A 24,405-nucleotide genomic window follows, 5' to 3' on the forward strand; every position below is an offset into this window, starting at 1 on the left:
AGCACTCAGCATTTGCTGCGGGTTCCGGTGGCCTCTGAGAGCGGCGTTTCTTTTTGCGCGGCCCGGTGGAGGCAGACGGAGAGACAGCGAGAGCGTCGAACGAGGCGAGTCGAGCCCGCAGGGTCGACATCGGCAGTTCTTCGCACAAATCACAGCCGCCCGCGGAGAGAGCGAGGGCTGCGTGGTCACGACCCAGGCAGAGAACACAGATCACATGGCGGTCTCTGTTGCTGAGCGGAGCTTTGCATGAAATGCAGTTAGGCATAATGACTCAATGCAATGAAAGGATATAATCGCCGGATAGCGAAGCAGGCAGGGATGGCTGAAGGCGGCGAAGACGACCAGCTTCCTCAGACTATCCTCGGCTTGCAAGGCGCTTGTTTCAACGGCGGCTTGCTCAGAGTCCAGCGATGCGTAGAGCTTCGCTGAAGAGACAAAAATCAGAGAAAAGCAGCCTCTGAACCTTCTTTTATACGCTTAACCACGCCCCCTCTGACGGGCCGTGACGCGTGAGCGCGCCCAGCGCGCTCATTGGGCGTGACGTCATGCCAAGGGTTCAGCGATAGGCTGCTGCAGTTGCCGCAGGGCAGCCAATGAGCACGCGAATACGCTTGTTCTAGGTCTGCTTGCTGCTGCACTGCGTTGACAAGATTTAAAAATTAAGGATAATTTTTTGGCTTCATATCTCGAGAAAAGATGACTTTACCCCGTAGCGTAAGCTATACTTACGCAATATGAGAGAACCTCTCGTAAGAGAACTAAACCAAATATAATGAAACTTAACAAACTGAAGCATAATCCTGACAAAAAAAATTTTTGTTTTGTTTTTTGGAGAGGCTTTTGGACTGTGATGCTGCGTCTCAATTCGCCTACTTATACTACACCCTGAAAGTATGTACTCTTTTTCTGAATAAAAAGTAGATACTTTTGAGTGTGTCACAAAACGTAGACAAGCTTTGGGACTTACTATCACATCATAAAATTGTGTCTTTAACGGTTGCCATCCACATTTAATTTAATTAGATTTCCTACCGTATCGGAGAGAAATGCAGAAGCACGTTGATCTGCAGTCGCGGGTCTTTCATGCGGAGACTCTCCTCATATTAATGCATAATGATACATTTAAAGGTTAATGGCTCAAAGGATCTTTATAAAAGTCCACATTGTTATTGCAGATGGAATATAACACGGATAACATTAAATAAAAAATTTTTTATCAGGTTGAACCTCTCACCGCCGGTCACACATATCCGCCATGTTTTGTAGTTTTTAAATATTGTTTTACTCGTGTTTGTAGTTCCTCCTCCAAAGCGCAATGGGTTGTGGGCAATATTAGCCTTTAGAGTGTTCACGGATCCACACTTCGAAAATCCAACGGAAATAGTAGACCATCCGGGGACCATCCTGGCATCCTCTTTTTAACATACTATGTTTTGGGACACACTTATTCTAATCTCACATACTGTTTAGAATGGATAGTATGGACATTGAGACGCAGGGTTAGGTTCTGATTAGGTAATGGACAAGTAAACCCCCCTGGGTGCCAGTCTGAGCACAAATAATAAGGAGACAGGTAATCAGCTTAACACTGTGTATTGGAGACAGAGGGATGGGCCACAGATGTATATTCAAAGATGTACATAGTCTGAAAAATAATAGGTACAATAAAGATAATGAATAAACTAAATATATAAACAAAGTTAGCATTCATCAGTGACATTTCTATGCATAAACATATAGTTCATATAAACAGTTACTAGGTACTTTACAGAAAATACACACCATAAGACTTTCAAGACTTTCACTTTCAAGACTTTCAAGAGTTTTATTTGTCATTGGACAGTCTCCTGCACAACGAAATTTGCAAACAGGGCCACCCAGGTGCAATATCACCATCTACGATAAAAACATGTAAAGGGGTCAATAAATAAAAAGAAAATTAAATAAACAACAGTAGCAGCATCATTGTTAAAAATCCTTGACACACGCGTGCAGACACACAACAGAATGACTGTGAGAATGCAAAGTCAGTCAGTGCTCTGCTTCATTTAAAATTCTGACTGCCCAGGGGAAGAAACTATTTCTCAGCCTGTTGGTCTTGCTTTTGAGGGATCTGAACCTCCTCCCTGAGGGCAACATAGTGAACTGGTGATGGTCGGGGTGTAGATGGTCTTTTATGATCGACCTGGCTTTGGTGAGACATCTGGAGCTGGCGATAGAGTCCAGGGGCGGGAGTAGACAACCAATCACCCTCTCCGCGGTTCTGGTGACCCTCTGTAGTCTCCTTAAATCAGCCAATGAACAGCCAGCGTACCACACAGGGATGGAATGCACCAGGACACTCTCGATTGTGGCTCGATAGAAGGAGACCAACAGATTGGTCTGCAGCCTGTTCCATCTCAGTACCCTCAAGAAATGGATGTGCTGCTGGGCCTTTTTAACCAGGGCAGTCGTGTTGGCAGCCCACAACAGGTCTCTGGAGATGTGGGTGCCAAGGAACTTAAAAGATGACACCCTCTCCACATTGACACCTTTTATGCAGAGAGGGAGGGGGTCAGCTTTACTCCTGCGGAAGTCCATGACCACCTCCTTAGTCTTTTTAGTGTTGATTGTGAGGTTATTCCTATCACACCACGCTGTCAGTCGCTGGACCTCGTCTCTGTAGGCCGTGTCATCATCTCCGGTGATGAGTCCTACGAGAGTGGTGTCATCAGCAAATTTTATTATGGTGTTGCAGAAGTGTTTGGGAGTGCAGTCAGAGGTGTAAATGGTATACAGGAGGGGGCTCAGCACACAGCCCTGTGGGGAGCCAGTGCTGAGCGTCAGGGTGGATGAACTCCTGTTGCCAATCCTGACAGACTGTGGACGGTTGGTGAGAAAGTCTTTGATCCAGGTGCACAAGGTGGGTGAAAAGTCCAAGTCGGCCAGCTTGGTTACGAGGATGTCCGGGATGATGGTATTAAAGGCCGAACTAAAATCAATAAAAAAGCATCCTTACTGATGTCCCAGGTTTTTCCAGGTGTTGTAAGGCAGTGTGGAGGGCAGTGGAGATAGCATCCTCGGTAGACCTGTTAGCCTTGTAGGCAAACTGGTAGGGGTCGAAGCTGTGGGGGAGGCAGTCCTTGATGTATTTTAGAACAAGCTTCTCAAAGCATTTTGCCACCACAGGTGTTAGTGCAATCGGTCTGTAGTCATTAAGACTGCTAATGGTGGTGGACTTGGGGATGGGGACTATTATTGCTGATTTCAGGCAGTGTGGGACAGTGGCTTGAGACAGGGAGAGGTTAAATAATTTGGTGAACACAATAGACAGCTGGTCAGCACAGGCCTTGAGCACCTTCCCAGGAATTCCATCAGGGCCTGCTGCTTTCCTCTGATTCACTGCCCTGAACACACCGCAAACCTGTTGTGCCTGAAAAGTGAGTGTGTGTGGGCCGGGCTCTAAAAGGGGCGTCGTCAGGGATATATGTGTGGTGGAGATGGTTGTGGTTTTCTCAAAACGAGCAAAGAAGTGATTAAGTTCTTCTGCTAATGAGAAAGTTAATTCTCTATTTATACTGTTGCCCTTATAATTTGTAATGCATTTCAGACCTTTCCATACCTGCCTTGGGTCGTTGTCTGAGAGGTGGTCAGACAGCTTATTTGCATAGTCCCGTTTAGCCTCCCTGATGCCCCTCTTGAGGTCTGCCCTTGCACTGCTGTACATGGCCTGGTCCCCAGATTTATAAGCATAATTTCGTGCTTTTAGCAGAGACTGGACCTTGCCCGTCATCCAGGGTTTGCGGTTAGGATAAATCAAAACACGCTTTTCTATGGTGACGGTGTCCATGCAATGAGCGATGTATCCCAGTACAGCCTCTGTGTGACTCTGTAGGTCCTCATGCTCAAAAACACTCCACTCTGTGAGGGCGAAGCAATCCTGCAGCTGAGCCAGGGCTTCATCAGACATGGTGTTAATAGTCCTGATGATGGGCTTTGTTCTTCTCCTGAGTGGTATGTAAGCCGGAATAAGGAGCAGGGAGAGATGGTCTGACATTCCCAAGTGAGGGAGGGGTACGGATCTGTAAGCTTGCTTGATATTTGTATAAACATGATCTAAGATGTTGTTACCTCTAGTGGGGCATTTGACATGTTGGACAAATGTAGGCAACACAGTCCTTAAACAAGCTTTATTGAAATCCCCTGCAATGATGTGTACTCCCTCTGGATATATACGCTGCTGTTCAGAGATTAAGTCGTGTAAATAAGCAAGGGCTGAGCTAACATTTGCAGCTGGAGGTATGTAAACCGCAGTTATTAGCACTACAGACAGTTCTCTGGGCAAGTAAAATGGCCTGCACATGACGGACATTGCCTCTATGTCCGGGGAGCAGACTGTGGTGACAATTTTACTGTTCATGTACCAGTCGTTATGAATATAAATGCACAAACCTCCTCCTTTGCTTTTCCCAGCTGAAGCTGTTCTGTCGCTACGGTGCATCGTGCGGCTTGCTAGCTGCACTGAAGCATCGGGGATGTCCTCCCGGAGCCACGTCTCCGTCACTACCAGGACGCAACAGTCCCGGACAAATAAATTTCCTGCGAGTAGTGCTTCCACTTCGTCGATTTTGTTCAGGATCGAACGGGCGTTTGTGAGAAAAATGCTGGGGAGCGCTGGTTTAAAGGGCTGCCTCCTTAGCCTGGCTAGCTGGCCTGACCGGCACAGTGACCTGACCGTCTGTTTGCGCTCTTTACGCCGCCTGCGCCGCTTCACAGAGCCGACAACAGTCCATAGAGCATCCGCTGGTCTTGTTATCTCCGGTGGGATATTGTTGGATCTCTGGTAGTCATTAGTTATGGGAATCTGGCAATTGTATCCAATGTTGTACAATTCCAGTTGGCTGTACTGAAGTTTGGCTCTACAATAGTCCGTTAAATAGGCCACGAACAAAAAGAAAAATACACATAAACAGCACCTTGGCGGTGAGCCTGAAGCCGCAGCGACCGCGCGCGCCGCCATCACGTCATCACGTCATCAATAATTTGTCGTACAGTGCAGGCAGCTCAACTAAAAAAGCTCTGCTTGCTACTGGGATATTATTACGGCTATGGTTTTAAAACTAAAAGTCCCTCTTGAAGGATCCTTTAGTACATGCAGAACATATTTGCTTCCATAAAAGGCGACTCAAATAATCAGGGTTGGGGGCATTAAGTCCATCCTTTGGTAAGGCTGGCAGGATGACCAGGTGAGCTACCAGTCTAGTATAAACTTGCCCCTTTATCTCCACATCAGCTGACCTGATATGACCATCTGGACTTGGGTGGGTCTTGATGACTTGTCCCACAGGTCATAAGCTCCGAACAAATGTTTTCTCCTTCAAGTCAGGCTTGCCTCTTGCCATTTCTGCAGAGTATTGAAGGCTAGGTAGAGAATCCCTTATGAACCTGGAATATAAGGTAGGTTTTCAAAGCCAAAGACATGCAGAAGGTAGATTCGTCATTTTAGGGATTGTCGGCTGGGCCCTTTGCGTCAACATTTTGAGTAGTCATGCTGAAACCCCCGGACAGCTTTGTGGCCTCATGGGATTCAGTAGTATCTCCTTATTTCAGCAAACAATCGTTCCGATCCAGAATGATGTAACTGGTGGTCATAATTGTGAATGATCATATGGGTGACTGGATGATTAGAATCCAGGACCAGAGGATGTAAAACGGAGACCTCGACACCTGCAACTCTCCTCAAACAACCTCCTACCCTGATCAGACCACTGAACCGATCCATTTCAGGGGCTAGGGTAACAAGTTGACTTCCAGGCCTGATGGACTTCCCAGTCCCTAACCGTTTATAATCCTCAGGGAAGGATTCCTGCTGCACCCATCTGAGGATTAGGACCTCAGCCTGGCAGTAATCCAGTTCCTGCCAGGTGTTCTAGTTCCAGCTAATGATGTTGACCGAAGAGGAAGGTAAGGTATTTATCCCATTGTAGGCAGATTTTTGCAATTCGACTCTGTCCTCCTTGGTCTCTGTCTTAGGGATTACTGGCCATTCTTTAGAATCCTAAAGGAGGAAAGAGGGTCCTTGGGACCATCCGTTTGGTACAACAAGGTATTGGAGAGGTTTATAGGAATACTTATCCATCAGCTCCTGCATCTCAGCAATTCAGTTTCCCACGAAGACTCAGTAGCGACTGGACTACAAATTCAACCATTAGAGGACAGTGGTAAAGTCTGACCACAGAAAAATAGCCTTAATTCGTAGGGTCAACTTTGCTTCAAGTAACTTAGTCAACTGTGTTACTACTAGACTCCGCAGAGTTCCAGTCTTTGAATGGAGTGAGCTCATTTAGGAGTGAGATGAATGAAGGACAGGTAGGTCTGACCCTCATGGTCGGTAGTCCGGAAGTATCCCCAGCTATATATGCCTGCTCAGAGGCATGCGAGAAGTTATTTACCTCATGAGTAACTCCATCCATCCCAACTTCAGGAGCGACATAAGACCGGGGAAGGGAGATACCAGGGAGGTATTTGAGTTACTTCTCCTACGCATTCCAGGACTGGAGGAGCTCAGGAGGCAGGCTGGGGTCATCTTAGCCTCTCTGCTTGTTCCACAGTTGCTTAATGATGACCTTCACTCGTATGTAAGGCAGAAGCCATCCCAGAGGATTGTACTTGGTAGCTAGGACCTTATAGATGTTCCTCAAAGTGTGAATCTCATATATCACAGGGTGGTGTTTGTAGGACAAGGTGTCCATCTGCCAGTTCCAGCTCAGACCCGGCGTTGACTCTGGGACATCTGACTTCTCCTGCGATAACCACAATTCCACACTCACAGCTCAGGTGTTGGTTGGTAGGTGACTCATAACATCAGGATCATTGCAGGCCCATTGACAAATTTCAAATCCAGCTCCAGAAAGGATATTCCTTAGTTGATAAATTAAGCTCTGAGCTGCATCAGCAGTAGGCTCTGCAGGCAGTTATCGACAAACCAAGTCGCCTAATCCGTTAGGGACTGGTGCCGTACATGCTGCTGTAGAGTGTAGGTAGCACAGCATGGACTGGATGTTGTGTCAAAGAATAATACCTACCACTTGAGAATCTTGGGGGCCTCATCCATCTTCAGGTCCCGCCAAAGGAAATGGAGTAGAGGACGGTCCTCAGGTAGAAGACGGATCCGGTGCATCGCCTTGATATCTCCACTCACAGTCACAGGAAGTTCTCGGAAGCCCCGAGGGTGGGGTGATCAGTGGGATTGATCAGAGTCCCAAAATTGACTCAAAATGCTGCACTGAATGTTGATACCAACAATGGATGGAAACAATATAAGAGGGAAAGAAGGATATGTAAGTAAAATAATGACAAATGTTTTTGAAACAAAAACTACTTGAAAAAATAAGTAGTTTTCAAAAAATAAGTAGTTTTCCCTGCTTTAATGCATTGTATTTTTAGGGCTTGCATTTTTATAGGCTGCAATTCAACATGGTTGTATATTTAAGCTGTGAATATTTCAACATTTCACATTTCACACACGTTTTCATTATTGAAAATTCAATAATCCAAATTCACCTTTCAGATTTCACTTCCAAAATATTAATTCTGTTTAAAAATACAACCTATAACATTCGGCAGGCAATTTTCGGTCCATTTTATTTCGCTTTACAAATTCGCTTCAGTGGTTCAAATTCGACAGAAAATTTAAATATCAAATTTCAGAAAATTGATAAAGACACAAAAGCTGTGTTTACATTTAAGTCTTCACAGTTTTGCACATGTAAGCAGCTTTCTCCACTGTGAACGAAATTATAATGTTAATCTCTGATGCTGATGTACAGATAAAACGTTAAATCTGAGTAGACATGTTTCTCTCGGTTGTTTAGTTTTCTTAACTTTATATTGCGGCGCTGTGCTGCAAAACTGCCTCAGTGTCATCCCTCAGTGTCATTCAATTCCCTTGCGGTCAGGACTCTTAACTGACTAATATATATATATATATATATATATATATATATATATATATATATATATATATATATATATATATATATAAAGACCAAACTCTCACCTTATTGGGAATATAGGCTATACTAGATATAGAAACAGGCAAGAGGACTCAGAATATTTAAGGTTTTGAGAAAGTGAGTGATGGTTTCAAGAAATGTGTTTTAGCAATTCAAAAAAACTAATATTTTGCTTGGTTGAACTGTTGTGAACACATTGGAGAATTTTGTACACAGTGATTTGAATGAAAACTTACAAGCTGTTTAGGAGAATTACAGAGTGTTCAGATAACTGTGTTAATTGTTTTGAGATCTGAATTTGGACAAATGTGTCAAATCGATTGAGAAAAAAATGTTACCAGGGGAAACCATAAAACGCACACTTACCTAAATCTAAATGATAGTCTAGGCTATGCTCCAAAGTGCCAGCAGATGGCATTGTAGTTTACTTCTTCACAGAAGTAATCGTTAGTGACAACTTTAGGCTATAGGCCCATTATTGGCGATATGGATGATATTTCTTTCCTTTTTTTACCTTTTCATTAGAAAATTAGCATTAACAAATTCACGAACTTAAATGAAAGATCTTGAAATACTATTTACAGAGCCTATAGGGCTGTCAAAGAAACAAGTGTAATTTCCTTAAAACATGGCATTGTTCACTTTAAACATCGTTTTATCATCTTTAAATTACCTGACAAGTTGTAATAAACCACTGCGGTGTAGGCTACTTATTTGAGAAATCTCAGATATGCACAAGATTAGAATATTAAACAGTATTCAATGCACCTGTTACGTTCTTTTATCTAATGAGTTTTGGGTGGGAAATTTGTATTGCTGGAAGGAAGGAAGCAATCGCAATGCATGTAGCCTACTGTACAAGTGAGGCAAATATAGCATGCTCTGGGGAAAGAGTGGGAGAGGGAGGGAGAGAGAGAACGCAGCACACACACACGGTAGCGCGCGAGACAGAGACACATCATTACAAAAGGCGCATGCACAAGAAACAGACACATTGCATTTGTACACCTGTATTACTGTCTTAGCTTATGATAACCCGCGCGAGGGAATATATCTTAGGATCTCTGCGTATACCGCTCAAATAGAGGCGTCACTGTTCACTCGTGATACTCTCTCTTCCTCGGCAGGCATATGTATTTCGTATCGCCGTTTCTTCCAGTAAGCACCAATGCATGCATGCATCCGCCTCCCTGCGCTCTCAAATAGATGGTGCAAGTAAAGATGTCCAAATCTTCCGCAGACCCTCTGTCTGGTGTAGAAAGCGCTTCTCAGTCGCACTATTTCCAGGTAAGACTTTTGGGGGGGATTTGTATATGTTCTCGTAAATGGTTAATTTTTGGCTACTTGTTGTTGAGCTGTCGTGCATTGAAGCCTTCATATATCCGCAGAGCGCTACATATACACAATCTGCCCGTATAATATAGCCTTTTATCGCGCTTTTAATCAGACACGCGCAGTTGTTTTTAATGAGCGGAGGCGAGATGTTGATAAGATGTTTGATGCTCCTCTACCATCCGCGAAACTCCTAATTCCTGATTTTCCTCCGCCCTGAGATTTCACTCCGCAACCAAGGCCTCGTCCTTAAGGCCAGGCATCTGTAGGCATAGTGTTTACAGTTCAAACACTTTTCTCTTTCAGTTTCTACTGATTGGTACGTATAAACGGCATTAAAATGGATAACCCTTAGCCTACTAGTCATGTCATGGGTCGGGTCTCACCTGTAGCCAACTTAAGTCCCATGGTCACCTGTCTATCCCTGTTTCAAATACCAAGCTTGTAGCTGTGTTTTTGAACATTATGGTTTCTAGGTCTAAGTAGGTTATTAGTCCAAAACAGTCATTATGGTATACCATCTTGAACCAGAAACAATACTGGTCATTCTGGTGTCAAGAGAATTTTGGGGAAATGGTGTCTGTTCAGTCAGCTAACCAGCTTGTATCAATTAATGACCATCTTAGACCATTTTCCAAACACAACTACCATCTTAACCTGGATTTTTTAATACAATTTCAAGGCAATTTCCCAACGTGTTGGAGAATTGGTGGCTAATTTGTCTGAATTCGTACAACCTCATTTGTACATTTGTGTACAATCTGTTTACACCCCCTAACCTATGTTTAGGAGTGGACCTTCATGCTTACATTTTTCTTCTTCTAAAAATCATGTTTTCATTCAATGACAGTGTATGAATTCATATAAAATCGCCACCTCGTAGCTACATTTCTCGTGTGATCGGGTTGTATTTACCAACAGAAATATTGACTAATATATAAAAAAAAAACAAGAACAAGAAAGATCATGTATCTGTAGAGTAAATGTAGAGTAGTCTTGGGTGCAACTGACACTTTGACTTTTCAAAAAGTTTATTTTTTAAAGAGATTATAAAACTAATCCATATGAATTGAGTGGTTTAGTAAAAAGATTTTTTGAAGAGTGAGACGAGATAAAACAGCACCTGTTTTATGAAGTGCAGACAAGGCATCTTGTGTCTGATGTTACTGTAACCAGGTGACTGTGTTGATGTGGTTGTCTCCATATAGCTACCACGAAAGTTGCCAAAGCGCAAGGGTCGTTTTAAACGTTCAGATGGCAGCACCTCATCTGACACCACCTCCAGCTTCATCAAACGACAGGTAAGACTCGGCTTAATCAATCAGAGCATCCATATTTATACAGATGCCAGCGTATTGTTTCTGTCATTATGTATTCATGTGGGGTTGTTTGATTGGTCACTGTACTGTATGTGCATCACTGCTTCACTGCTTTACAGAGGTTGTGTAGTGTGACCAGGGGAAGTGACTTAATAGAGACTGAAATTTTGGTTTCAAACCGATGAACTTTACAAAATGTTTGTTTTTGCCTTCAAATAAATTAAAAACAAAATAAGAGCATGGAGGTTACAATTCGGTTCAGATATTAAATCTTGATGCACCAATACATTATCTCTACACTTTACCTTCTATTCATGTGCATGAAGTTAGAAGTCTGACATTTAATTGAACAATCAGTTGGCATTAGACATAAAGTTGTAAAGTTAAGGTGGAGATGATAAAGATGAAGATTCAAAAGGTTCCAAAACAAAAATATTTAATATAAAACAAACTCAAGTTATCCACAGATGACAAACAGCTGTGATGATTAATGAGTGTTCATGGAAAATGATGACTGGCGGGAAACTAGGAACAAAGGAAACAGGAAATTAATGGTGTGTTCACACCAAACGTGAATTTAATTATTTGCGCGAGTAGATTACATACAAAGTCAATGCAAAGACGCGAATAGACGCGAATTCGCGCCAGGTGGAGCGAATGACGCGAATTGGGCGACGCGTTTGCCGCGAAAGCTCGATAATCACCTCAATCGCGTCTTCCACGCAAGTTGAAAAATTTCAACTTGAGCGGAAAATTCGCGTGAAGACGGTGAAATTCACTGAGTTGAGTGCGCCTCTGATGGTGCTGTGAACCCAGACACGTCGGCGTTTGGCTTTCCTCCGTATTTGGGACTTCCACAACAAGTACAGAGCAACAATATCATTTATTTCAGACATGACGGAAAACTTATGGCAGAAAGAAATTGTGTTGTTGTTGATGATGATGACACACTCCTTTTCACGGGATGTTTTTATTTGCGAGTGTCGCGAAAAACAATAAAAACATCCCGCGAGTAATCTAGAGCGAGTAACGCGATGCGAATATACACTTCGCATTTGGTGTGAACACACCATAATGATAACAAACTAAAAGTCCATAAGATTAAAACTAATTGCACTGTTCATGAGAGAACGCCCCCTCCCGAAAAGGTGCAGTCTCGAGCTGTGATGGATAGCTCGAATGGAAGAAGGGTGGAGGTTCAGGTGGTGGACGAGGGACCGGCGAGGCGCTGGAAAGCCATAGGCTTGCAGATGGGAGGGACCAGGGCGGTGCAGATGGCTAAAAGTGACATGTAGGAGCTGATGGGAAGAACCATGAAGGAGTTGACAGTGGAAGGAACCATGAAGATGGTGGGAGGAGCCATGGAGGAGATGACAGTGGAAGGGCCCATGGATGGCTGATGCGATCCCAGAGCGACCCAGGAGACAGCCATGATAGAGGCGGCCCACAGCGGCAGTGATGGAGGGAGGAGCCAGGGTGGTCCTTTGAGCCAGACAGACTGAGGTGACGCAGGGAGATGGTGAGGCTTAGGCGATGTCCGGATGGGCCGAGAGGCCTGGTAACATCGATGGACTGGGAGACCAAGGCAAAGTCCTGGCGATGAGTGGCCGAGGTGGAACCAAGAGGCCGAAAGACTGAGGTGACGCCGGTGTAAATGAGGACTCCAGTGAAGCCTGAGGGATAGAGGAGCCCGACGGAGCCGTAGGGGTGGAGGGATGGAGCACAGCAGACAGCTCAGAAGACCGTGGCAATGATGGAGCGTTGACTGACCAGGACGGAGCCAGTGGGACGAGGGAGCCCGGTGGAGCCAAAGGGACGACGGTCCCAGGTGGAGCCTATGGGGAAAGCAGCCAGGGTGGAGCTGATTGGTTGACGTGCCGAGGCGAAGCTTGGGGCTCCTCATACCAGGGCAGCGCTGGGAAAAGAATATCCGTCGACCTATAGGGCGAAGTTGATGTACCCGGCCAGCGTCCAGCATGAGCACAAATAAGAATTTAAACAGTGATAATGAGATGCAGACTAACAGCTGTGATGATTAATGAGTGTCCATGGAAACTGATGACGGGCAGGAAACTAGGAACAAAGGAAACAGGAAACTAACGATAACAAACTAAATGTCCATGAGAGTAAAACTAAACACACTGTTCATGACAGTGTATGCTGTATGCTGTATTTCATCTTTAATAAAAGGTTATGAAAGGTTTTTCCAGGTCACATTATTTTAAAACTGTTCAATTTCCCTACTCAGTCAAAATATTACAAACTATTGCTATTTGCTTCAATAGACATTTAGATACAGAGAATAGACAATAGACAAAGAGTCTTTGTAAAAATATCTGGTTACACTTTAAATTTTAAGGTGCCCTTGTTACAGTGTAATTATACATTTCAGTAATGAGGAATAATATAAATAATATAAAGTAATGTACTTACTATGGTTAGGAGGATTATGGTTTGTTTTAAGGTTAATTGCATGTAATGATGTATAATTTACTGTTATTACTACAGTAAGTACATGTAACGTGTAACAGGGACACTTGTATTTGAATTTACGGATGTGTCCTTGAATTCCCTTTTGATTTATTCAGTTTGACATGTCTAAACAGCTTGTGTAATGTGTTCTGTGTAAGAGCTGATTATAGCCATAGGTTTCATTTATGCTGTAATTCAAGACGTGGCCACTAGATGGAGGCAGTTCTATTACTCTACTGCAACGTCTTCATGTATTATTTAAGAGAATCTTTTGAAAACACCAAAAGGAAAAATAGGTTATGACAAGCGCACTGAATTTCTCCATGGCACACTTCAACATCTATGTCAGCCTCGTTACATCAATTAATTTCCTCTGTAATGAGTGACCCAAATTCTTCGGTTTGTTCTGCTCACACCATATAAGCTCATTTGTCTTTATATTCAGCCTATCAAGAGTGACACCCTTAGATAGCTACTCCAAATTCTTCTGTTCAGAAGTTTACAGACAAGGTATAAATGGCATTAATGGGGACAATGACTATTCGGGCATCCATCTGCCATGCAGCAGAGAGTTTATGTGTGTGTGTGGAAAGAAGAGGTGTCATATTGAGCGGGTTGTTAATTTTCATGACCAGGAGGTCGTGGCAGTTTCAATTTTCTCTCAAAATATCAGTTCTTAAAATAGTAAAATAGTAAAATATTAATGGAGCTCATTTGGAGTGGAGCCTTCTGGTGAATGTTAAATCCTCATGCTCCTTCTTTGTTCATAAAACTTGTGCCGTGATGCCGTACCTGAAAAAAGCATCTGTGACGTACATCATTGAATCCTTACGTACTTAAATCCTTAAATGAACCGTCTCTTATATGGTGACTCGTGGCAGCTTCTAGGGGTGTTAAAGACAGTGGTGAATGTGCTGCATTTGATAAATGGATGCTTTACTTAAAGGCATAGTTGACCCAAATATTAAAATTCTGTCATCATTTACTCTCCCTTAAGTTGTTCCAAACCAGTATGAATTTTAATTCTTCTGTCAAACACAAAAGAAGATATTTCGAAGAATGTCAGTAACCAAACAGTTGATGGGCCCCATTGACTTCCATGGTATTTTTTTACTATTTTTTACTATTTACTATGGAACTCAGTGGGGGGTCCATCAACTGTTTGGTTACCAACATTCTTCAAAATATCTTCTTTTGTGTTCCATAGAAGATTCATATATGTTTGAAACAAATCTTTTCTTTGACTTGGGTGGGGTTGTCTTGCTGGATTGTGACTCATCTCTGCAGGAGAAACAGTGGCATTTACCTGCTGCTGTTGAGAGGATCTATTTCAAGACCCAATCCCATCCCATCTGCTTTCTTACTGTATGGAAACGTACCCTACATGAACCGTTTCTTAAATGTGGACTTGTGGCAGCTTCTAGGGGTGTTCATTTTTGCATGGAAATTAATATTGATTAAAAGCGTATATAGCCTTAAAGATAATATACAACAGTGTCTCTTTCTCTCTGGTTTCCTTGCATTTGATAATTTCTGTGCATCGTATCATTCCTCCTTCTCTGCTCGCTTCATCCATTCTGAGAAAACATATGAGTCTTGATGCAGCAGACCTAGATGAAGAATATTTACAAGATTCTAGCTACATCCTACTTCTAGCACTAGCTATGGTATTATGTATTATTTTGGACAAATATCATGATAGTAAAATTGTATTTTTTGTAAATATGATGGTACTCGTTTTTTTTTTTTTTACTGCAGTATACATCAAAGTACCAAAGTATTACCATCTGATACCATTACTGTACCACTGTACCACCACAGTAGCTACTTTTCTGTGAAAGAGGACTCTTGATCTAAAGGCTTACATAACATGCACGTCCATGCATCCTTCAGCCCCTCCCACTCTAGAGCACTTCAGGACACTCTGGGAAGAGAAGGCATTGAGTGCGATGCTGTGTAGTGATTATCATTCTGACACCTTGCTAAACAGACATTGCATAACAAACTCTCAACCACTCTCAGGTAACCCAGTTTGGACACTGAGTGGAAATCTTTTTTTTTTTTTTTTTTTTTGTGGTGCAGGTAAATACAGATAATAGACACGTGCAGTTATATTTTTGCTGTTCTGTTTTAATGTGTGAATTTAAAATATGAACTAGGTATAGATCATTATCTGATTGCTTGGAACAATAATAGCACACTTCTCCAATACTACCTTCACAATTTGAGAGTCCGCTCCAGCCCATGAGCCCAACCCAGAGTCCTCTCCAGCCCCAGAGCCTAGCCCAGAGTCCTCTCCAGCCCATGAGCCAAGCCCAGAGTCCTCTCCAACCCACAAGCCCTGCCCAGAGTCCTCTCCAGCCCCAGAGCCCAGACCAGAGTCCTCTCCAGCCCACGAGCCGAGCCCAGCCCAGAGTCCTCTCCAGCCCCAGAGTCCAGCCCAGAGTCCTCTCCAGCCCCAGAGCCCAGCCCAGAGTCCTCTCCAGCCCCAGAGCCCAGCCCAGAGTCCTCTCCAGCCCCAGAGCCCAGCCCAGAGTCCTCTCCAGCCCCAGAGCCCAGCCCAGAGTCCTCTCCAGCCCAAGAGCCCAGCCCAGAGTCCTCTCCAGCCCACAAGCCAAGCCCAGAGTCCTCTCCAGCCCACAAGCCCTGCCCAGAGTCCTCTCCAGCCCCAGAGCTCAGCCCAGAGTCCGCTCCAGCCCCAGAGCCCAGCCCAGAGTCCTCTCCAGCCCCAGAGCCCAGCCCAGAGTCCTCGCCAGCCCACGAGCCCAGCCCAGAGTCCTCTCCAGCCCACGAGCCCAGCCCAGAGTCCTCTCCAGCCCCAGAGCCCAGCCCAGAGTCCTCTCCAGCCCCAGAGCTCAGCCCAGAGTCCGCTCCAGCCCCAGAGCCCAGCCCAGAGTCCTCTCCAGCCCCAGAGCCCAGCCCAGAGTCCTCTCCAGCCCCAGAGCCCAGCCCAGAGTCCTCTCCAGCCCACGAGCCAAGCCCAGAGTCCTCACAAGCCCTGCCCAGAGTCCTCTCCAGCCCACGAGCCGAGCACAGAGTCCTCTCCAACCCACGAGCCCAGACCAGAGTCCTCTCCAGCCCAAGAGCCCAGACCAGAGTCCTCTCCAGCCCAAGAGCCCTGCCCAGAGTCCTCTCCAGCCCACAAGCCCTGCCCAGAGTCCTCTCCAGCCCACAAGCCAAGCCCAGAGTCCTCTCCAACCCAGAGCCAAGCCCAGAGTCCTTTCCAACCCCAGAGCCCAGCCCAGAGTCCTCTCCAGCCCCAGAGCTCAGCCCAGAGTCCGCTCCAGCCCCAGAGCTCAGCCCAGAGTCCGCTCCAGCCCCAGAGCCCAGCCCAGAGTCCTCTCCAGCCCCAGAGCTCAGCCCAGAGTCCGCTCCAGCCCCAGAGCCCAGCCCAGGGGGGTTCTGTCACAAGTGCACCGGTCCTCCCTCATTTAGCCATAATCTGCATCTGCACCTGATCAGCATGCTCATCACCACAGTATTTCAGCACACACCTCACACCTCAGACCCCCAGAACTATGGATTACTTGCCTGACTACACACCTAAGATATTTACATCCTGCGATTCCTCCAAGTTCATATTCCTTGTTCCCTTGTCTGTTCTCCAGCTTGCGTCCCTCCAGCATTCCCACTATTCCTGTAAGACAAAGATGTTGTTTGTTATTCAATCACTCCAACGGCAAACAAAAGGTGTGTGTGGATATACTTGCCAATTTGAGTTACATCCTCTATCGTCCCCTGCTACCCTAAGAACTGAAGCATTATACTTGCACTGCATATCATTTGGGGTCTTTACTTACCTGTTTTGGACACTGTTCAATAAAGCTTTGTGTTGTATTTCCATCAATTCATCAATGTCTCAGGTCTGATATCTCCTTACAGTTGCAATTTAGTTCACTTAATATATTATATAATAATATATAACTTTAAATGTAGTATTGAACAACACCTATAGTTAAAATTATAATCAAGTATTTAACATGTGCTTTATGTTAGATAACACATCAAAATAAGTATACTCCTTTAAAGCACGACAAAAGAATATTAAAACAATGATTTTCTTGATTCAGAATAGATGGATCTATTGTGGAGCCTAGTAGACTGGGCACATACACAAACAGAGAGAAGGTTGGTGATGTGATGTCATTAGCATGAATGAGGGGGCGGGATCTGTGATGTCATGATCTGTGATGTCATGATGGCAATGAAGGTCAGAGAAACAGATTGTGAGTCTGTACGTACAGCAGAGCAGCCTGTGTGTGTGAGCTGCTGATGGAAAGACATTAATATATATAGACAGTATGTCTAACATCTACCAGTCAAGGTAAACTTTTCTTTTCTTTTTTCATCAAATCAGGTGATCTGGTATTCCGTGCAAACATACAAGTTTTATATAATTTGATACTGCAATGATTTCGGGAAAGATGCATGAGCATTAATTTGCATTGTTTTATTGTTATGTTTATTTTTTACCTAAAACCTACCCCATTCAGACGGTAATAGGCTGCACATGTCCACATTCAAGCATTTCATGCTTAAACAGCTCACCCTTTTAAGCAGATTTAGTTCACAAACAACTGACAGTCATGACCGAAATATGATTTACATTTACAATAAATCCTAAAGTTCAGCATTAGTAACTAACAATTCGCGCCATCAGTTGCTCCAAGTATCCCCGTTCTTTGCTCGTTTTGTGTCAGATGAATGTGAATTCAGTGAATCGTAAACTGGAGACTCGCTCTGACAGATCATTATGAACCAGTGAGTTGTTGACTCAAAAACAGATGCAATCGGATCGGTCCAATTCACGAATGAATCGGTGTTCGGACACCATTATCATGTCTCTGAATGGGTGACAGTTTCTTAAAGGGGTGGTTCGGGATTTTTGACATCGGACCTCATTTTTAAGTCAGCCTGGTTGTTATTCATCAGTGGAGACATTTTTTTAAAAAAATTATCCAGTCCTTATATTTGGATAGTTAGCCGATGCTAGGCTAGCGTCAAGGGCTAGACCCTAGTCAAGGGTAGATGTTAGCCAGCCATTAAAAACCGTTTTACCCACTCCACAGTGCACCAAACGCAAATCAATTATAACACTAGACTATCGATGCAAATGTACGTTGAGAGAATAATGTTAGAAATCAAACTAACCTTTCATCACATTGCATTAGTTATAATTTGTTCCCTGTAATCATAAGCCTTGTCTACAGCAGCAGCGGAGTGATATTGATTACCTAGGCAACCGAGTGAGCCGGTACACACATGTACTGCACACACTGTAGTGCGCTTCTTTTCTGTTTACTTTTTGCCGCATTACTAACTGGAGCAAAGTAAAATTCCGCAGCTGCTGAGAAACTAGTTCCTTTGGGATCATTGAGATGAAAGGTAAGTTTGATTTCTAACATTATTCTCTCAACGTACATTTGCATCGATAGTCTAGTGTTATAATTGATTTGCGTTTGGTGCACTGTGGAGTGGGTAAAACGGTTTTTAATGGCTGGCTAACATCTACCCTTGACTCGCGCTAGCCTAGCATCGGCTAACTATCCAAATATAAGGACTGGATAATTTTTTTAAAAAAATGTCTCCACTGATGAATAACAACCAGGCTGACTTAAAAATGAGGTCCGATGTCAAAAATCCCGAACCACCCCTTTAAGTTCAAAATAAAGAGGAACGACGTCTTTTTATGAAATGTAGCAGAGTAAAAATTATGATATTATGCTTTTGAATCTAGTAAAGTAAAAGTACAAATAATTTGTTACTGTCCGCCACTGTTTGACTATTTGTTTTTGTCTTGTCTTAATGAAACATCACCTGTCACAAAGAACTGATGTAGTTTTATTTTTGCACAATGTGTCTTTACTTGTTTGGAAGTTACAGTAAAAGTATGACAATAACATAATATCATTTGAATATCATTTGAATCGTCTTCAGTTACCAGCTAACTAGTTTTATTTTCTCTCCGGAACCAAAGCTTATAGTGTAAAGTTTGGACTAAGCCTGTATCTTTCCAGATGTATCTTAGTTCTGCTGGCCAGTAACCAGACAGGAATAGGTCAAATTTAGACTGAAGAACCATCTTTATATCAGACAGACACAAAGACTTAGGCCTACAGCATCTCCTGAACACAAACACACACTCATTTAAATTATTCCTCCTGCTCACTTTTGAGAGAAAATCCTGATGATGATGGCGTTTTTATACAATGCAAAGGAAAGCTCAGATATTATTGCAGGGTGTGTAGCACTGAGAGCAGTGGTGAAATCCATCGCATTAATAATGGATGGAAAATGGCCGCTCTGACAGTTCACAAACGGCCATAACATCATTAAGGATCACTTAGCAGGAGCACTTTTCCCGCTTGTGCCACGCACAGGCCATAAACACAGGGATGGTAATGTGTAGATATGGGTACTTCATTCCTGTGTCTGCCTTCTTTTCTCCTTAGTAAACAAAGAGTTTGTCCCATGCATTTTTCTATTGCCCTACATGTTTGCGGTCCCCAAGAACTCAATAGCCCTTTGTCAGCTTATGTTTTTGTTGCTGACACATTCCATGAATACAATACACTTTGGTGTGCTATTACGTTTTTAAAGCATTAGAGGCATACATTCCATGTTGTTTTGTTGTGAGAAGAACTAGATACATAAACTATTATCCAACACACTATTAACTTAGCATGTAAAAGTAGCTAGTCCCACCTCAAACTTCTCAACTGTATCCAATATTTTGGTTGGGTATAAAATTGATATTCATTGTAGTATATTTAATTAAGATTTCAATTCACATTATTTGTATAGCGCTTTTCACAATCCATATTGTTTCAAAGCAGCTTTACAGAAAACGTACAGTTCTAAGATAATACAAATCATGCAGTTAGCTAACATCATGTATTCATTTAGGCAGAAACAAACAATTATTACAAGTTGTGATCATAATGCTTATAATATATATATATATATATATAGGATTAGCACAATTGAGTGGAAAACTTTTTCTAATATTTTACACAAATGGAAGATTTGAAAAGGGTCTGTAATTTGACAATTCATTTGGACCTAGTTGTGGTTTCTTAATGAGAGGCTTAATAACTGCCAGCTTGAAGGGTCTTGGGACATGACCTAGAGAGAGAGAGATGAGTTAATATTGAGAGGAGGCTCTTCTGCTACAGGTAACAACTCTTTCAGTAATTTAGTGGGTATTGGACCTAATAAACATGTTGTTTGTTTAGATGCAAATTACTTATTTAGCTCTTCCTGTCCTATAGTTGTAAAGCACTGCAATTGTTCTTGAGGGCTGATAACTGAGGCTGAATCATAAAATGCTGTCAGAGGTTTACAGTTGTATTTCTGATGCTTTTGATTTTCTCAGTGAAGAAATTCATGAAGTCATTACTACTAAACTGTGTTGGAATATTCAGTTAAGGTGACATCTGTTTATTTGTTAATCTAGCCACTGTACTAAATAAAAACCTTGCATTGTTATTTTCTATGAGTTTGTGGAGAAGCTCTGCCCCGGTGGCTTTTAGAGACTTTTTATAGCAGGTTATTTGTGAATCAATCTTTAGTGGTTTGGATAATTTTTCTACCTGGTCAATAACATGGAGCGATATGGCAAATATCAGCAGTATGCATGTAGAGATTAGAAACTTCATCACTTTGCGGTAGAATCTACATCAGTAAGATCAGTTCCTTGCAATATTACAATATTACAATATTATTGTCACCATGATGTCATGTATTGTCTGCACCTGTTCTCGTTACTCCCTGATAAGTTTACCTTCCTCCACCTGTGCCTGTTTAGCTCCCTCCTCACTCTGTGTATTTATACTCCCCGTTCTGTTCATCCTTTGTCAGGTAATGAATGTGGTCATGCTGTATGTGTTACTCTAGTAAACATTAATGTTATTTGGATCCTGAATCATTCGTCTTCCTCCCATGGCAAGTTTGTGACAATTATATTACCAAAAAATATTTTTAATCTTTATTTTCAGTCAGCAAAACCATAATATTTATCCTTGTCCCACGTTGCGTTTTACCGCATCATTTTCCTCCGTTAGAAAATTGTAACATTCCAAACATTTTCAGATTCCACAGGGTCTTTAAAATTGTGATGCCCAAGAGGTAAAACATGACTAAATAATTATTTTTCTTTAAAAAGTTGTTATTGTATTTTCTTCCCTATTGTAACATATCTGAGTGAAACGGATTTTTGAACAAGAGTAACCACGTCATCAGAGAAAAGAAGAGATGTTGCTGCAAGAGAGAGGGGGAGTTATTTTGATTAAACATTGTGAGGCACTTGAAAAAAAAAAAAAAAAATTTTTATATATATATATAATATATATTAGTATGTATAAATAATTTACAATAAATACTGCAATATTCCATTTAAAAAATTTCATGATTGATTTCATGGTGACTTTAAGTCACAAATTATAAAATGTAGGATTTAGGGGTTTGTTCAAATCCTATTACTTTACCTAATACATAGTATGTGATATTAAAAGTGATGCTACTGTAACAAACATCAAAATCAGTATGTAATGGTTACAGCAAAGATCATTCGCTCTCACTCGGCCTGTTATGTTACATCTCTACTGCAGAGCTACCTACAGATGGTGTGTGTGTCTGTGTGTTTAGTCATAGTTTGGGGAAAAATTTGTTCCCAGAAGTGAGCTAAATAAAACCATTCTTTGGGGACATCCAGGGATGTCCTCAATTGGAAAACACTGCAAAAATTATTTTCATAATCAGTATATTAGTCTTCTGTCTAGTCAAAAAAAAAATTCTCAAAACAAGATGAATTTACTTGATTATATTATATTTTGGATACAACAGTAACTATAACGTTTTAATAATCATTCTAATTCTATGAGAATAGGGAAATCCACATCACAACTATACCAGTAACGACACAGAGTAACAATATTTTTTTTCAGATAATGAATGATGAAAACATTGACAGCCAATCAGAATCCACCCACATTTAAATAGCTTGAGCATTTAAAGCAGCAGTTGGCAAAACTACAGTACATGCTTGTAATAAACAGAGCGTTATGATCATAGGCAGAGCATGTGTAAGGCTGGGCAAGGCTTAGCCTTCCCCTGGCCCCGGACTTGAGACTAGCATGGCATTTTTTCACTCAAACCGCTGACTAACAGTGCTTCTGATTGCTTTTTGAGGGAAAAGCCGCACATAACGGCTGGTCTAGGATACGTTTTCTCCATAATAATAGCATATTGGTGAAAGAGATTTGGTGTTTGCGCTCTTGAGAGCATCAAAGGTTTCTATTTACAGCATGTTTTTGCATCACTGAGCAATGTAGCCAATCACAGTCGTATCTGTTGATTTCTTGAACGCAATGGCCAATCAGAGGTGTTTAAGTTGCAATCCACTCACACTCTTTCTAGGTGACATTAAGAATTTGACTAAAACTTTTGTTTTGCTGCATTAGTTAAGGCAATGGTTATTTATTTTAAGAATTGGCTGCCATGCCAAATCACACATAAAATGCATTGTGAACGTAGCTGCTTTAATAACGAATACTTTATTGGGAGTGTTTATGCAGGGATGATTAGGTTTCATGACATTCTATTTAAATATGTTTTTAAAGAGGACGCGCATCTCCTCAGCCTGGTTCACCCTCAGCCTATGGTTATTGTGCATTGATGTGGATGCTAATTTCATCATTATAGTTATTGTTCTTGGTGTGAACAGGCCTTTAGCTATATCTTGAATATACCTTGAATGTTTCTTATTTCATCCTATTGGATTTTTTTTTTTTTTTTTTGCTTTAAGCATAAAACCAACTCCATCTAGTGAAGTGAGTTGTTTAAAACCATTTTAACATTGAATGTTTGAACCAAAGACATTTAGATGGAAAATATTACTCAGCTTAATTTGTATTTGAGAGACAGTACAGTTGTTGTTTGGGTTGTATGTGAGCATCTCAAGAGACATGTCCTTTTTTCATGGGACTTCTGGTCACGTTGGTCTCTGTATCTCTTCCCATACCTGTCTCTCTCTCTCTCTCTCTCTCTCTCTCTCTTTTTCCCTTTCCCTGTCTTCCTCTCCTCCCTCCCATGTGTACTGCTCGCTTTGTTTGAGGCTGTTATTTGGAGCTGACAGAATCAGGGCTGAGTTTCAAATATAGGAGGAAGCATCGCCATGGCCTCACCAACCAGAAGATCGTCTCCCACCAGCCCAGAATTTTCCATTCATTTTCTCCTCTAATTTTTATCGCCTTTATCATTCCACCTACGGGCGGCAATGTGGTTTTACACACAGCAGGAGGGATTTGCTTATCTTTACACTATTATGTCTTATCTAGGTCTTATTATTCCCTTTTATTTCCGCCTGCCTCACATTGAGGTGGTATTGTTTGATAACCCCGAGCATATCTTGATGTTAAAATATGAATGTGTCCGATGGATAAATGATATCCATGATGCAGTGAATCTATGGAGATTACACAGAGAGAGGGAGGAGAGAGAGGAGATTACACAGAGAGAGGGAGATGATCTATGTGCTGTAAGGGGAAAGGAGAAGCCGGGGGGTGGGGTGGGGGGATTGTGTGCTATATTTGGTGTTGCAGTGAAAGCGGGAGTGGGTGTGAACCAACTTCATCTGCCATCAGAGACTCACTAAGAAAGGGGGTGTGGGTAAACATCTGCACACAGCTGAGGAAAAAGAGGGTGTGGATGTGGGCTTTTGTAAGGAAGCAAATCAATTTATTTCCAAAACAATGATGTCATAATGGTAGCAGACGAGTATAATGATGATGCAATAATGAGAAGTTATAAGATAGTGATTGAGAACAAAATGAAACACCAACTGCATTTACATTTATGCATTTGGCAGTCGCTTTTATCCAAAGTGACTTACATTGCATTTCAAGGTACACATTTTTACATTCTTCTCAGGTCTCAGTTCTTGCTTTCCCTGGGAATCGAACCCATGTCCTTGACGTTGCAAGCACCAATGCTCTACTGTTTGAGCTACGGGAAAGCATAACAACTTGAATTTGGTTACATGTCGTTTTTGCCAAAATAACTTGCGAGATGTATGATATTCCATCATATTTGCAAAGTCAACAGAGATTACAAGGTTTCATTTCTTTGACATGTTCTAAGCTATTTGTAGCCCACTCATAGTCAAAACTGATTCATTGTAGTTTTATGGCCAGGCAGTGCATGAGATGGTTGATATCCCATCATGTTACCAATGTCATATCTACAAGATATCCTTGCCATTACATGACATGGTCAATCTGTAGTCACGA

The 24,405-nt window shown here is 42.3% G+C and overlaps 1 protein-coding gene across 1 annotated transcript in view; it reads left to right on the plus strand.

The window, feature by feature from the left end:
- Positions 1-8,889: 8,889 nt before the first annotated feature.
- Positions 8,890-24,405, plus strand: part of cacnb3a (calcium channel, voltage-dependent, beta 3a) — a gene marked incomplete at its 3' end in the record, with an annotated part of 43,084 nt that continues 27,568 nt past the window's right edge. The window contains exons 1-2 of the mRNA XM_081386329.1: positions 8,890-9,281; positions 10,535-10,627. Coding sequence (XP_081242455.1) covers positions 9,201-9,281; positions 10,535-10,627 — 174 coding nt within the window. The 5' untranslated portion in view covers positions 8,890-9,200. The remainder of the gene's footprint in view (positions 9,282-10,534; positions 10,628-24,405) is intronic.

Source organism: Scardinius erythrophthalmus (genome assembly GCF_964197995.2).
Source record: "Scardinius erythrophthalmus genome assembly, chromosome: 15".
NCBI lineage: Eukaryota > Metazoa > Chordata > Actinopteri > Cypriniformes > Leuciscidae > Scardinius > Scardinius erythrophthalmus.